Below are 17,052 nucleotides of genomic sequence, written 5' to 3' on the forward strand. Positions count from 1 at the left end.
AAAAGTAAAAAAGCAAATTTAAATTCTTTAAAAAAAAAAAAAAAAAAAGCCAAAATAATTTAAAATAATTTTTTAAAAAAATGTGCAAACATGTAAAAGATTTAATTTTCGAACTAATCTACAATATCATTTACATCATTATTTTGTTTCATTTATTTTTACTTTTGCAATAAATATTTCAAGTTTTACTTCCAGCTAATTTTGATCTAAACAGTGCCCCTTTCATTCGCTCCTCATTATATTCGCTCAGATAAGATGGTGTTGGTGGTGGTGTATTGAGAATACGGCAAAGCACACTAGGGCTATCTGCCTAAGGGTAGGGATGCCTTTCGTGGAGGACTTTCTAAGGGAAACTGGCTCGTATACACGTTACACATGGGGAAAACCACGAAAACGCCCATGCAGCCAGCCCGTTCGCGAGATTCGAACCTCGGACCGAACTACCAGTGTTCAGCGATTTTACCGCTCGGCCGCTGGTAGGCCTCGCTCAGATAAGAAAAATCTGCGAATTTAAGCACAGGAATGAGAATTTAAAAGTTAGAGATGGTTAACTCAAACTCATCCCTTGTGAAATAAATATTCGGATTATCCTTCAGCGATCTATTTGGAAAAAGTTAGTAGTACTCGGAGGCTGCATCGATTCTCTTTGCCGCACGGTGGTGTTGATAAGTTTCTACTTCATTGTGATTAGCCGAGAGTAATCCCATTTATCTTATTCGAGGGAATTTAGTTTTTATAATTGTAAATTTCAAAGGCAGATTACCTAAACGTCGATAAGTAATCGACCTTTGAGTTTGTACATATTCGACTTAATTGTAACCCACCAAGAAAACGGATACGTGCTTATTTAAAGAAGCATAATAACAATTTATTTTTGTAAACAACGTTGTTTACTGTATTTTCCAAATAACTAACAAGAGTTATAGACTACATACATCATTCATTCTCTTCAGATTACTTAATTAATAATTTAATTCATTCTCAAATATTATTGTTATATTAACTTACGCATGTTTTTTCAATGAAAAATCACAGAGGCACATTCTGCTTTATCTATGGCTCATCCATATTTGAATAAGAGCAAAGTGCAATTATAACAGCCTTTTAAACTATCCATTTAGTGCATTTTGAATGTTCATTAGTTCATCGGAATGTGAAATAATTTTGTTCAATGATGAGGACAAAATGTTGAGTAACATAGTTTTTACGGCATATCCTGCAAAATATACTTGCTGTAAAAACTACTTTTTTCCGGAAACTTAGATTTAGTTACTTATGAGAAGGAAAAGCTTATCCGTAACAAGTAATGCAAAAAAAATCGTTATATTACTTGTTAAGTCAATTCCTACTTAGGTCAACAAAGAAAATTTTATGTTAGTTACTTTTTATTAACAATATTAACATTTTTCGTTTAGGCTACAAAATGGGACATTCCATCCGCTTCATCCAACTCTATAAAACTGCAATTCTTAAATTGCATGCACTTTAAAAATCTTTAGAACTCTGTCTTACTTACTGTTGCGACTTATTTTTGTTAAATATTACAATCCCATTTATCACAGTCATGTACTATTATTTATAAGCTGTTATAAAATTACGTTTCATAGCACGTGAGAATTCCTAATAAACAGTCATTATTTGTAAGTCTTTAATTCATTACTTTAATTGACTTTATGTGAAAAACTGTATTAACATCAAGTGTCATCCACTACAAGTTTAAAAATATGTATTTGAACTTGAGTAATTTATTAACGATTGAAATTTTGAACAAGATATAGGGAGAGTGTAAGCTAATAGTAGGAATTTAAAAATAGGAAAAATGACTAAGAAACATTAACAATGAATTCAGTGCTATAATGATGGGCTAGAAAATACATTATGAAACATTTCACACAAAATATCACTTAATTGTCAAAACAATGTTCTGCAAGAGATGAAACATAAAAGTAATAGGAGAACACATACGTGTAAATGATATATTTTATTGCTTTTCTTGTATGGTAGTTACATTAAACGCTGTACGAGCACATGATCCGTTCTCTCTATTTCCCAAAACGCTTACGCGATGAATCGAAAGGTCAAATTTGAAATCAAGTGAAACACTGCTTCAATGAAATATACTTTTATTTCTGGTGAAGGCGATTAATTTCTAACAAATATTATCCCTAATTTCATTTTTATTAATATTTTATAATGACGCATAAAACGTTAATATATTACTTTAATAGTATTAGCCCACTTTTTAAATACCCCGTTTCCCTGAATATAAGGCAGCCTCATATGTAAGATAACCTGGATTATAATAATTATTGCTAGTGATTAAAAGTGACTTGCAAATAAGACAACTTTACATAGAAAGCTTGATATGTTGAATATATTTCACAAAAATGATATCGTAACAGTTTAAATGATATATCTTGAGAATAACTAAATAAATAGCTTTCTTTTTAAGTGTAAAATTGTAGGAATTAGATATAAATTATCTTAAAACTGTCTTAAATGGTTATCTACATGAATTATTGAATGATTCAGGCATTTTAATGAAAGTAAATAATCGAGTGATATTAGGACCGAGATGATAATTTATCTACTAATTTCATAAAATATAACATCAAGATATTCTTTATTTTCAAGATATTCATTCCGAATATTTATTTTATAAACAAAGGCTCAAAATATAATAAGCGAGTTTACCCCTTTCCTGGTCCATAGCATAAATATAAGCAACAACATAATGCATTATTATATTGAAAATATATGCAAAACTATTTTAAAATGCTTCAAATTAATGCAATTGTCATTGGAAATCCGTTGTTATATTTTTAAACGGATTAAAAAGTGCCGCAGTCCTAAAAGAAAATTTCAATCAATAATCCTTAGGAAAATACGTAAAAATAAGCGTATCTTTAAGAAAGTTAGAAGCTAAAAGTTAGTATCTTCAAGCTTCGGTGTGCTTCGTTATTTATCTTGCATTCTTTTACTTCATATAATGAGCATCCGAATGTTCTCAAGCCCAACATAGCCTCAACATGAATCTCGATATGTAGATATTCGAGCATTCCGATGTTCATTAAAATTTGCGGGGAAGAACCGGAAGCGATTCCACTGGGATCATTATCGGAAGTTACGTGCACGGTTGGATATTGAAACAGTAATAATTCCTCTACTTTACCCTCCACCCCCCCCCCGAAAGAAGAAGGAAAAAAAACGAATAGGAATAGGAATAAAGTCGCAAAAATGTAAGAAAAAAGGTAGCTCGGAGTAGCATACCTGCACGAAGTTCGCAATAATCGTTGCCCATTACAATGCTACGTGATCTCATCCCACGAGTTTTTTATTTTGTCCCACCCCGTCGATAACTCAATCAGTATTTCTGGTGTTTGGACCCGTTGCCATAGCAACAGAATACTATTTCCTATAGCGAAGACATAAAAGATGTCTGGAATGAAGAGAAGTCGAGATTTGTTTTCTGCTTCCTCGCCAACACTCTTGATTGCGTGCGATCGCAGAAAAAGTGGCAGAAAAACGCAAGGTCGGGCGCGTTCGGTTGTACAAGAATGGATGTAATAAAAAATAAAGTTTATTCTATACTTCCGCATACATACGAGCTTTTAAAGTATGCATTAAGCAATGACACTTCTTGCAGGAGACATTGCAAATTTAGTTTTAATATAAGAGAGTTTCATTTTTTATGTGGAAGTCTAAAAATTAATTGCATTCGGAATAATTCTGGTGAAAGTATTTAACTAACATCTCAAAGTTAACTTACATAGTGATAAAATGTTTGCAGCATTAAAAAAGAAAAAGAAAAGAGACAATATTAAAATCTGAAAGGTTTCAGATATTAAATTACATCCAAAGGGGCGTTTTTTTAACATTTTGTGTGTTATCTTTATTTATTAAATATCATGTTCTTCGCACTTAAACCATAAAATTCAGCTCAAGAGCAATATCGCAAAATAATATTTTAAAGAGCATATCTTTAGTTTTTCCGATACACAGTCTCGCGCGCTGGAGATAATTTTTTTTCTGTACGTCGTTTCCATTGCTCGCTTTGAAATCCTTGAGTTTGTTAATCAAAGATTTGTTAAAGTTTTACAAAATATGAAATCGATAACAAAACAAATTCCAAATTTCAAATTTGGGTTTCCAGATGCCCATATTCGCAGGAGGATTACGCTATTCAAAATTCTATGGCTATAGGTACAGTTGTTTTATCACAATGCTAGAAACATACATACATCTATGTAAATTCTTCATTATTCAATTTCTTTAAATATAATACAGGGTGATAATGTTTTTGTGACAACAATTTGAAAAGTGAAACAACGCTTGTAGTGAATCAACGCAAAATGCCAAAACGAAAATAATAGTCTTTCTGGGCAAACTGCCTCTTTGGACCAAAATCTAATAATCTCCTAACCAGTTAGATTTACTAGTTAAGTTATGGTCAAGTATAAATGCAGTCGCAGAAGAATTGCTGTCATGTTTGGTTTTGAACGTTTAAATGAGCTGCGCCTGACTTTTTATGATTTTTCTTATATGAAACACAAATGTAAGCCAGTTTCCTTCGCAACATGTATCAAAAGAATATCATTTCTGTTAGCTACGAGTTTTGTCAAAGAGTTGATGATCTAGATAGTCCACAACTTTTTGTAATAAATTAGATTTATTGAATTTCAGGATCTCAGGATAAATTTAGGAATTTTCTGGTTTGTTAAAATTATGAAAAGTAATTGAATCATATATTATACACCCACCTCTTTACCCAGCCTTTATTTTCGCAATCGTTGGTTGTAGTCATATAGTACTTCCAATTACAGAAGTGATTTAAATGATAAAAATATTCATGTTTTCCAAATGTTAAATTTTAAAAAAATAAATAATTGTGGACTAATAACCAATTAGATTCTGGAACAGTAACTTTTCACAGGTTCTCTCAGTTTCTATAATTACATTTGAGAAAGTTGTATACTCGGTATGAAAAAATAAAATTGTAAGAAGTTTGACTCTCAAACGACAAAAATTGACATGAAAATTTAATTTCAAAATTTGCAGTTTTTGATCTCATTTTCAACTCGCTTTAAAAGGTCGTTTATTCAGATTAGAAAAATTCGAGGAAATAAGTTAAAATTAAGTGCGTCAAAAAAGTGTGTGTAATTTAATACGCCGTACGAGGAAGTCATATGGTGGCATATCAGATTTGTGTTTTTCAGACACAAGACAGGAACAGGTTTAACTGAAACAACTTTCTGTGCATATATTTTATTTTTCACAGATTCTTTAGTTTTGAACACTATCTGTAACATGTCAAAATTAATAATTTTTAATAGCAAGGAAATTTTTTTATATTTCAGTAACTACAAAGAAACATACTCATGTCCTAAATATTCACATTTTTATATCGAGAGCAGCATTTAAAAAGCTCTTCTCAAAGTGGCTGTGAAAATAATTAAGAAATGAAATCAAATTTCTTTAATAGATATAAATTTTCAAGAATTCTTATCATAAATCCTATATTACTTATAAAGGTAGTAATGAGTATCGTATTTTCAATAAATGTTCAAAGGCTAGACAAATTTCTTAATTACTTTTAAAACATTTTATTGCATAAACATTTTTAAACATTCTATTTTTATATAATATATGCATATGTATATAAAAGTGTGTACGTATACACGCATATTTTGAACACTTAATGGAAATTGAAGAAAAATAGAGTTTCTATTCAAGAAAAATAAACTCGTTTTCCTAAGTTCAGGTTAATAGACAGAAACCCATTGCGATGTTGTTAGAGATTAATAAAAAATAAATCTTTATTGCATTCAGAAAAAGGTTTAAAAATTAGTACTTTCATACAGGAGAAAAACGAAAGAAATTGAACTGAAAAAGAGAGTTAACATGTGGCATTTAGTCGCATGCAGGTCATGGGTTGTATGCAGGCCATGTGATATTACAGAACCAGCTAAACAGTACAGTCAGACACTAAGAAACTGGCTAACAATTTTTCAATATATTCGGATTGGAGGAAGAGTGTTCTGTTGTGCCCTTAGCATGCTTAATCGGAAAGAGATTAGAATACCCAATAAGCCCTGAAGAAGTATTACTCTAATGGACCTTACAAATTCTGGAACAGTGACAGTGCCATTCCAAATGTGACTAAGCCTTGCCTTATCAAAAATATTGCCTGCATAGGATGTGATAAGTATGCTGATAAAAAGGTTTCAGAATACCATCGATTATTCTGTCTAGACAATGGCAGGGAGGAATACTGCTGTCAGGACAGAACGTCTTTGACCAAATATCATAGGAAATTGCCTCCCATAGTGTTACTTTTAATATGTAATAGGTCTAACGTTTAATTTAAAAACCCTATCACATTTACTAGCTGCATCATTTCCAAACATTTTTGCACCATTGCTTCCAAGCTGAGTAATATGAAGTATGTACGACTACAGGAAAGTATATAATATGAATAAGGAAAGCATCATTGCAGACTGTACCGGAGATTCTCATTGTTTACTAACAGCTGGTAACATGGTCTTCCGGAATGAAGCCTCCATTCCCACTGATTATCATGTATTTCTCATGTGTCAGATGGATGCAACCATACATTTATATGCGGCTATGGAAGAAATGGTTTGATTGGTGCTATTCATGGGAATTTAACAAGCGTTTTATTAAGAATTTTATCGTCCCTCTGGCATTTGTTAATTGAATGTATATTGCTGGAAAATGGCCTCCTACCTATCGACACCAATTTCACTGGACTGCAGCATTCATTCCTCAAACTTATGTGCTAAGAGGTACGTCGACTAAATCAACGTAACTCGAATGAAGACTTAGCCCAATGATACAGTCTTTCTCACTCTTTAAAATTTTCTTGTATTACGCACAAATATTATATTAAAACATTGTATATACGATAGATTCTGGCACAGTGGGCTCTCGTAATTTAAGCATGACTTTTAAGTGCACTTTTTCATGGATTAAAGAGGGATATCATTCAGGTATTGGCCATTATTTTTGAAAATAGAAACGTATGCATGTTTCAGGTTTCGCGATACGTTATATTATGTGTGCAAGAGGACACATGATTCGCACGACCTGGCAAATGTTGCCAATTGACATCTCATATAATCTGTAATTTATTATCCAGGTATCCCACTAATAGTAGTTCTTGGCAATACTGCTATTCGATATGTCATCAAACACATCGAAAATAAATTTAATAAACATAATTTGTTTTTTAAAGTTTTTCAGTGCTTACCGAACTGGGTGATTTAAAGTAATATATTTCCTTTGTCAGAAAAGTTCCATGACAAAATCGTAAAAAATAGAAAATTGCATTTACCAAGTAATGATCTTAGCTGCTATCAAAGTAGTCCCCTCCCTTAGCTATCTATGCACAACTGCCAACGTTTCTGGAGGTCTTGGAAGCAGGCAGGGAAATCTTCAACTGCGATGCTTGTAAGCTCATTTATCACAGCCCGTTGGATGTCTGCAATAAGCTTGATGAAGCTTTCCTTTCAGTCAACTTTTCATTCACGGAAACAAGAAAAAATCACAATAATCTTTGACACGAATGTGAGATCACGTCTGGCTCTATCCAATAGTTCAGCTAAAATTATTCATCTTTTCTCTTTCTCTTCATCTGTACGCACGGTTACACGACGGTTTTCTTGCAATCACTGCCTTGCACGCTCCATGTTTACATCGGTATGTACTATAGACGGGCGACTAGCTCTGGGATCGTCATGCACTGAATCTCTGCTTTCACGAAGCCTTTTGTGCGAATCATAAAAAACGCATTCTTGAAAGTGCCTCTACTGCATTTGTTTGCTTAATCATGTTCCCTCGTTTCACTGGGAGTTTTCCCGAGCTTAACGCAGAACTTAATGTTCACTCTTTTGCTCGCAATCAGCATCCATTTAACGAATGCTACAACAATCTGAACAGTGTGTTGCTAAGCACAGCTCTGACCCCTAGTAAGTTTGCGCGGAAATATTGCCAAGATCATGTCAAGTAAGAATACATACCAGGTAACATATTTTTTTTTTTTTTTTTTTTTTTTCATTTTTAGTACTGCAGACTCTGAAATAAAAAAAATTGTCTTGGAACTTTTCTGACAAAGAATGTTCATGCTTTTTATCATAGCTTTATTTTAATTTTTTAATAATATTTCTAGTTTATGTAATTCATAATGGGTCTACTTCATATAGTTACAGTAAGATTATTAATGATGTTGTAAGCATTTACATCATACTTATAACATAATAAAAGACCCGCTAACGGCTGAGCGATATCGTTGTCATTCGACCTGGGTTCGATTCCAGGCGGACGGGCTAGCTCCATGGACGTTTTCTTGGCCTATGCCATGTGTAACGTGGATATGGACCAATTTCTTTCAAAACTTTCTCGAAGAAAACAGCCATTCCCTTAGAAGCCCTCACATGTTTTACCATAATCAAATACACCAAACCACATAATGTAATTGGAAAAAGATGTTCATAACTCCTTCGGTATAGAATAATTTTACATTCCATTTAAAAGTTTATTTATTTAATTTGACAATTTGCTTTTAGAAATCCATGATGTGTTTGAAATATGTTTATAGCATATCTATATAAAAATTAAAGCCACCTTTTAATTGTTTGTTTATTTTTTTAAGCCTATTATCTTTCGATCTTTAACTTCTCAGAATGTTGTTAATGAGTTTACGCGTGTAATATTATATATATATATATATATACATCTAATAATGACTATAATATAGCAAATAATGTAAATTATTATTCGTTATATAATTTTTTAAAATTAGATATTTATAAATTTGTGTTTGAATGCTTTTGGTGTCCGTATGTGCACCTTGAATGCAGATATTTCAGACTCTTAAATTTATAACGAATATCTTAATACAAGTACTAACAGGTTTAATGATTCACATAAATGATTCAAATACTTAGTATTAAAAATGATTGAATTCCTTTTACTAATATCGATCGACTATTGTAATATGAGCTATCAAAACTAATATGACAGCATATTCTCTCGAAGTTTATCATTACTATCTTTCGCACTTGATTATACCAAAATGCCAGATTCATTTTGAAAAGTTTAATCTCTGAGCTGAGAACAGTAATGGCCATTTTGAAAATAATAAGATTACTTTATACGATTCCTCACCTCAAAGCATACAAATCCGTTGCTTCTCAAAACTATTGAGTAGGAATAGAAACAGAGAGAGAAAGAGTTTACAAAGCGAATGGAAATATCATTAAAGATTCCAGTTGTGGCTTAAGCCCTTAAGTACCATTTAATCTAGTCTTAAAGCTTTAGAGTTTTATCTTCGAGAGTAATTAAACTTCTGCAGTCACAGTTATAATAGAATCTTTCTGCCAAAAGAAACAGGCAGAAGTTTTATTAGTCTAACTCATGACTATCACTATCGGATGTAAGTGTTTTATTTTGAAAATGTTTTAAATATTATTTAAAACATTTATGTTATTTACTTTCACATTTTGGAAAAGGTCTTGAATTTAACCAAAGGGAAAGAATTAATATGGAAATTACTTGACAAAAAGATTTATTCCGCAGCTAAATCGTTTTGATGAAAGAAAAACTTCAACAACTTGTAGTTGTTGGTGGATCGAAGTTAATGAAATTCGAAAGAGCTTTGTAACATTCTTTCCATTGAAACTTTTATTCACTGAAGTACGTAACGTTTATCTATGCGATTAAACAACTAAGCGTCTCGTTTGCTTCACTAAGGGAGTAGTCAAAAATGAAAGATTCAACTTATTAGCTACTAGGATTGTTAATAAAATAATGCAATAAGAAATATCATAGTTTTTCATGTTTCTATATTTATTTTAAAATCTAAAACAGCCTCTACGTATTGTCATCTCATACTGAGCATATTTAATAACCGTTTTTTTTTTCAGTATAAACATTATAATTGCAGTGCTATGCAAAGTAATTTATCCGATTTCAAATATACAGTATTCAGTACTTATTTATATCATGTTAATTTTTATATACATTAATGAAAAATTAACATTGTGTGAAACGTTTAAATAACAGTTATATTACATGATATTTATGTGCCGATTCATTTAAATAGCTACTATAATGCATATGTATATATATATATATATTGCAAAGCGTTTCAAAGTAACAATAATTCTTAAAGTATTTAAATAATAATAGCATTATTGCATATTTTTAATCCTTTCTTTATTTTTTTATTCCATAAATAGCCTTACAACTGCTCTTTTTCAACATTTATTTACTTTGTATTTAGGCTACTTAAAAAGTCATGTCTTTTTTTAAAAAAATGGCAAAATATTTTGGCGTCATTCGAACTGAATCAACTTTTTCTATAAAAGTAATATAATATCATAGTTTTGAATTTTGTTTCTTTTTAAAATATGGAATTACGAGACAGGGTGCGAGACAAAACAAATTGAGATTTCTGCAACTACAGAAAAGAAATATTTATTCAGCGAATGAATTCGTTATTTACCGCCTAATGTTTCATTCGCAGCCCGTTGCAAGACATTACCCAAGAGACCAAGACACGGCATGGTTATAGCGCCAAAAACTGACCACGGCATGAAGGCCTTGTACAGATGCAAAGATGGATACAAACTCGAAGGCCCCAATGTAACAGAATGCAGCTTTGGAAGATGGACTGGTGAAACACCCAGCTGCAACGAAAGTGAGTGACTACATTACTAAATCTATAAAAAGGATTTCCGTAAATATACAAAATAATATCCATGCAATAAAAATTGCAAATTTAAATAGTTAATAAAGATGATCCTTAACTTAAAGTCCAGTATTCATTCACTCGCAACTGCCAGAACAGGACATATAAATTGACTAGCGCGCACATATTTGCAGGTATAACTGACAAATATAATGTATCTGTGAGTTACAGTATCATTATTATGATACATTCCTGGGAGAAGCATGCAGGTTTTACGTCAGTGGTTATTACATGAGTAGGGCAATACAGAGCACGGCATATACGACTGCTAACAAGTCACTTCTTAGAATAGTATTTAAATATGTTGCATTATTTTACCACAAGTGGCAGTTCCGAGCAAATTGCTTTCAAGTTAGGTAGCAGAAAATCCGACAATCAGTTATTGGAATTCTCTGCAGAGATATAACTGCTCTTAACTAAACGAAAGTAAAACAGCTCTTTGCAGAGCTAAAAAAACACAAAAGAAAAGGTTTCTTTCTTTCCACTAAAACTTAACTCTCTATCTCTCGCTCTCTGGAACTGTTTTCATTGTTCAAGATTTCCTCAGGGTGTCGAAAGGTCTTTTTGAATTCTCATTTGCCTGAAAATGTTTAGAGCGTCTCTAGAATGGCAAGAACACCCTGAATGTTTGTGGATGTAATGTTGATAGGCCTGAGCAAATTTCTATGAGAATTTTCCAGCTCCAACTTGGTATTCAAACAGGGATGGTCGGTAACAGGCAGTCGATGCATAATAAAACAGCTGTAAACAGATGCATGGACGAAGGACTCTGACGTTCTAGTTTTTCTCAAAGAAGAAATCAGTGTTTCTTCTTCGGGATAAAACTTCTTCATGAATAAAACAAGGACTTAAGGACGTCATGAGTTTACAGGTCAAGTTCAGTTTTCCCGAGAACTGCTAAGTAGTCGTTAGGAAATAACTTCTGGTTGTCATCAGTCTTCAGACAGATTAGTACAATGGCGCACAAAAGGTCACGAATTCTCCAGCAAATATATACATAAATTCCAGAAGATGCATAATATAGATATCGCTGATGACAGAATACTTTAAAAACGTCATAGACAAGTAACATTTGGTAATCAATGTTTGCAAATATTGCGGTCTCGTGTGTCACATAATATGATCTATTCTGGAGGTAGCAGCTGATTGTGAAATGCTACATTTTGCACTCTCTTTCTCTCTCCCTCTCTCTCTTTCTGTCCTTTTTTTTAAATCTTGATTACACCTGAAAGATTTGAGATTTGTGGCCATTGTCATCTAGTAATCCGATAGCTCTCCTTGTTAGCCAATAATCAGAAATCTTATTGGAATAATAAATAGAGTTATTTAAAGGTAATATAATTTCATTAATGGATCGTCCATATCTTTAAATATTCGAGGTATTTGCAAAATGCTACATTTTAGAAACACTTATTTTGATTTGCAGCGTACAATTTACTGACTTTTAGAATGTTTAATTTCAAAACTAAAACTCTAAGAAAATAAATTATTAGAATAATTTCCATAAATTGTTGGAAAATAATTGAACAGTTTTATTTAAGCTTTAGTCGTTTTCACGTTGTTATTTCTAAGACGTTATTCCAAATTAACAAAAATATTCGAATTTAGGATGTTATTCAAGTGAAGTTTCGCTGGAAACAACATCATGAGCAAAATGGTTCAACATCTTTCTACTATACTGAAAGAGCATTTTGCGATGTAACACGAGAATGATTAAATTATGTGAAAAGATTCTCAACAACTTTCCATTTCTTATTTAAAAACATTATATATTTGGTTGCTAGCCTAAATCAGCATTAAAAGTATTTCAGCTTAAGAAAGTTATTAACATATTTATTAAATATTATATATTTATTAAACGTGTAATATTTAATGTATACCTTTCTATTTGCATTAAATGTTAAGTTATTTTAAATGTTGGTGAATTTAAATAATAGCATATGATGTGTGTTAGTATAATTAGTTATATAGTGTTTAGTTTGTTTACTCTGGCAAAGGCTACATAACCTAAGATTCAAATTTAGTTCAAGATAATTTTTGCTACGCTAGAAATAGTTTAGACAATTTTCAATAGGAAATTGCCTAGTATGTCTTCCGCAGATGAAAAAAGTATAAAATACCCTGCATCAGCCATTTCAGTTTTTAAAGTACCTACTTCATTTTCATTTCAGTTTTTAGTTCCTTCTAATATCCATTTCAGTTCCCTGCAATAGTCACTTCAGCTTGGTGCTTCAGTCGCCGGGGAATAGACTAACTATCAACCTTTCGTAGTCTTGTTCACTGGGCCTTTGATGAAATGTGTTATAATGACAAATAAAACGAAAGCTTTATGCTAATGTCTAAATGTCGTGAATTAACTCTGCTCTTTGAGAGTAATATCAGGACAAGTAACGCATTTTATCGTGGCGAAGAGCATCGGTCATTATCATGGGTCTTGGATAGATTAATAGGAACTCTCCGTCTCAGTTTTGAAGAAGCATCCGACAGAGAACGTGCCTGAGGATCTCCCACCCCTACCACTAAATCACTCGAAAGTACTTTTGTCTACCATGTATCTGAAGTGCTTTCGTGTCGCAAAGACATTTATATCCTTACAAACATTCTCTATGGATATCCAAGCCGTGGGATTTAAACCTAGGCCCATCGATACGGCAGCTAGCATCGCTAACTTTCATGCTGATTAAGGAGGCATGTTTAAATCTACAACTGAAACTATGTTTGACATATTTATTATAAACACTATTTCGTGTTCAATTTAGCTGCTGTTCAAAAATCGTTAATATATTCATGATAATTGTAATAAGCTTATTAATTAGGCTTCCTTTTGCTCGGATTTAGCTATATTAAACTAAGTATTTTTTCATTTTTGTAATTAAGGCTTTTTTCTTGCCACAACTAAAAAACACTAATGCAAAATTTCAAGACACATTACTTGTTTTACTTGTTTATGCGCTTATCTAAGGTTTTTAAGTGCACAGAGGTTTAAAAGCCTTTAAACAGTTTTTTAAACTTGAAAATATAAAGTTAACTGTGCGAACTTTAATTAAAATTCTTAACAGAAGCGGTCTTATGAAATATGAATAATACTTAAATATGTCGTCTTTAGCAGTATAAATAAGTAATAGCATTTTCAATTCACGAACATCAAAGGGCCGTTACTTTATAAACCCTTAAGTCTAGAAAAGTAAAGAGAATACAGTCTTAGAATAAAAAAATATTGCCAGCATCACATTTCAATATATAAATTATATCAGAATATGCTTTTTGTTAGCAGTGTACTTGCTATTAAAATCAGCCGCCCTGATGGTCAGCAATGCTGGCTGTTGCATCGTTGAGCTCGTGCTTTTTTAGCTTGAGGCTTGGATTATAAGAGTATATGGTCTAGACAACATAGTGACACTTGAAATACTGCAAGCCAGAAGTCCACTGAAGACCTTTGATCGCAAGGAAAGAAGAGAGGGGCAGCCCAGATCTGTCAACCGAGGTGTTCTCTCTGAAGCTTTGGGCGGAGCTCTACTGTTAGTATGGTGGATATTATACTTGCAAAACCATTGGTGAAGCTGGTATTCCGTTCATTTCTTCCTGTTTTGCCCTGCTATCAGAATAAGAAATGCTGGCGATTCATAAGAGCTTGGCGAAAGACAAGTTGTAATGACACGGCCTTTCGTAAACAGCATTTCTGAAATGCAATGGCTTGTAGGCTGCTCACGAACGCTGTCTTGAATACATATCAAAAGTTTTGCAGAGATGGACAAATTATGAATCTTCGGTCATCCGCTTGTTGGAAGTAGCTCACTGATGTCAGAGGCCAGCGTATTGTGTCATGAGTTGTTCGATGTAGTACCAAGACCGAAATTTAGTAAATCACTCACATGTACTACACAGGTCATTTGGAAAATTGTATGTACCACACAGAACAGTTCTATGTATGAGCCTACGTATTTGTAGGCCTGCTACGTCTCAGTGCTAATTACTGAATTATTAATTGATAAAAAAACGGCAAGGTATGAAAAATGCTTAAGAGTATCAAGGCTGAGTTTCAGATAATTTAATAGTAATTCGTCGGCCAGCTTTATCCATATTCCCCATTCATAAGGACTGAATGCGTGCAAAGCAGCTTTTGGAGCCTAGATGCACTGTTTTATTCAAGATCTACTAGCCTGTGGGCGATGTTTATCCTATGGGCCTGCTGGAAGACTCCTGGGTCCATTATTCTAGTAGAACTTCCCTGTTAACTATTAGGTAACTGAAATTACTTAGGGGCAAATTTACTCATTCATGTTAAAGGCGTTCTCTTCTGGCAGGAGAATGAACCATGCTACACTGCCAGGATCATCAAAGAGTGGTGCAAGAAACTTTCTTTACGCCTTAAAATCCAGCGAACTGAATCTAGTCAAACATTTATGGTATGAATTGGAGTTTTGTGCTACATAATCTCTGCTGAAGTTATAAGAGAACTAGAACTTATACTTGATGCTCTCATATATTCCAGGGTAACAACCGCTGCCTTATCAAATCATTATCGAGTCGATGCTTCGTACACTGGCAACCTTTACAAACTAAACTAGATCCTGCATTTTATTAAAAGCTGACCATTATGCACTGGTCTTTTGGTGTATTTGATTTATGTGTACATATCAACGGTCCTTTGTATTCAAAGCTTTCTGATTTGTTGTTTGCTGCAGATGTACATGCCTGCATTCAGTGCAAATATGTAATTCATACAGTATCATTTACGCTGTCATGGTTCAAGAACAGAAGGGCAAGATTAAATCTTTGAAATGGTAAAATCATTTAATAAAATGACAAAGAAAATTTCAAACAAATTGTAATGTATTTAAAACAATTTAAATGTACTGCTATTAAAATAGTTTCCACTTACAGCTGACCGACGTAAAACTTAGCCTGAAAAGCTAGTAGTGGAAATATTTCTGATACAATGAATTGTATCAAAATCTTTGAAAAGTCAGAACATCCAACACCCATAAATGATTCTATGACACCAACCAAATTCAAAATTCTCCTGCAATGTAAGTGTGGCTAATATTTAGCCAAATAACTGAAGTTCATTTTTTTTTAAGAACAGTTCCTTCCATTAAAAAAACTCAGGTTCAAGCAAGTTCAAATGCTTAAATGAACATGACATTTTTTAAGGTCTATCGAAAAATACCAATAAATTCTTGAAAAAGGAGGTATTTCTGCTACATAAAGAGATAATCTTGAATGGTAATAAACGATGCTGTTAAATGGTGTAATGCATGCTTTACTATCTGAAATTAGTGCATTTCAGGCTCCTACGGTAAAGCTTCACACGTTAATTTTGCGCAAACCACATTGTTGAAAATTTTGCTAAAGTTATCTAGCTTCTTCTTAGAAATTTTGAACCTGTAATGAGATGCCTAGAATCTGCATTTAAGGAATTTAAATTTATAATCACCTTTCTGGAACACATTAATGGTATTCTTCAGCAGTTGTTAAATGTTCTTCATTAACTATGAAAAGAAAACCGTGTAATTTTTCTAAATGTTAGGAAAACAAAATTATAAATGTAAGCAGGTTTCTTTAAATTCAGTTCTATGTGTAAACTAATTATCAAGTATGTCTTCATATAGAAGTAATTTATATGTAGTTTTAGATAGGCTATTGGAAAATGTTTCGCAGTCGTTACTGATATGTCATCGAATATTCTTGATCAACCAGTCTTTCTGTTTATGCGAACAGTACAACTAAGTATATAGCTTTACCTAGCCCATCTTCCTCTTCCTCATTATAGTTGTTAATTGCTTTCAGTATAAAAACATGATCTTTAAAAAAAATACTCTTCTTAATCATTTATTTCGGGTGGCCCAAGACAGACCAGACCCAATGCAAGTGAAGTCTCCTGTGTTCGGTATGCTTTATCTTAGGCCACCTTTTACAATATCGCTTTACAGTTCATGTGTTCTTCGCTTGCTTTGGGAACAGTTTATCTTGGGCTACCCTTTATAAATTGAGAGAAAGCTAGAAATAGTATATGCACTTCAACAACAATAATAAAGAAATAAATAAAAAAAATAGAAATTTCTAATAATACGTTCATGCACTCATAAAGGATGGGTATATTCATTTTTGACTTCTACAGTTGTAACAATAGTTCAGAGTTGTTCCATAATTGTCCTCATGTTTCTGTTAACGGTGAATTATACTGATCGACCAACATTGGCCAAAGGCTTGAAAACGATTGCTGTGCATGGCTTACAATTTTTCCTTATGTGCATCTTTTGAGACTAACATGTAAACTG

The 17,052-nt window shown here is 32.6% G+C and overlaps 1 protein-coding gene across 3 annotated transcripts in view; it reads left to right on the forward strand.

Moving 5' to 3' along the window:
• Positions 1 to 17,052, forward strand: part of LOC118190665 (sushi, von Willebrand factor type A, EGF and pentraxin domain-containing protein 1-like) — a 693,686-nt gene that overhangs the window by 605,844 nt on the left and 70,790 nt on the right. For all 3 annotated transcript variants that reach the window (XM_085810736.1, XM_085810734.1, XM_085810735.1), the window contains exon 9: positions 10,547 to 10,720. In XM_085810736.1, the coding sequence (XP_085666862.1) occupies positions 10,547 to 10,720 (174 nt within the window). The remainder of the gene's footprint in view (positions 1 to 10,546; positions 10,721 to 17,052) is intronic.

Source organism: Stegodyphus dumicola, chromosome 2 (assembly GCF_044657685.1).
Source record: "Stegodyphus dumicola isolate Sdum_Otavi_A_Nest chromosome 2, ASM4465768v1".
NCBI lineage: Eukaryota > Metazoa > Arthropoda > Arachnida > Araneae > Eresidae > Stegodyphus > Stegodyphus dumicola.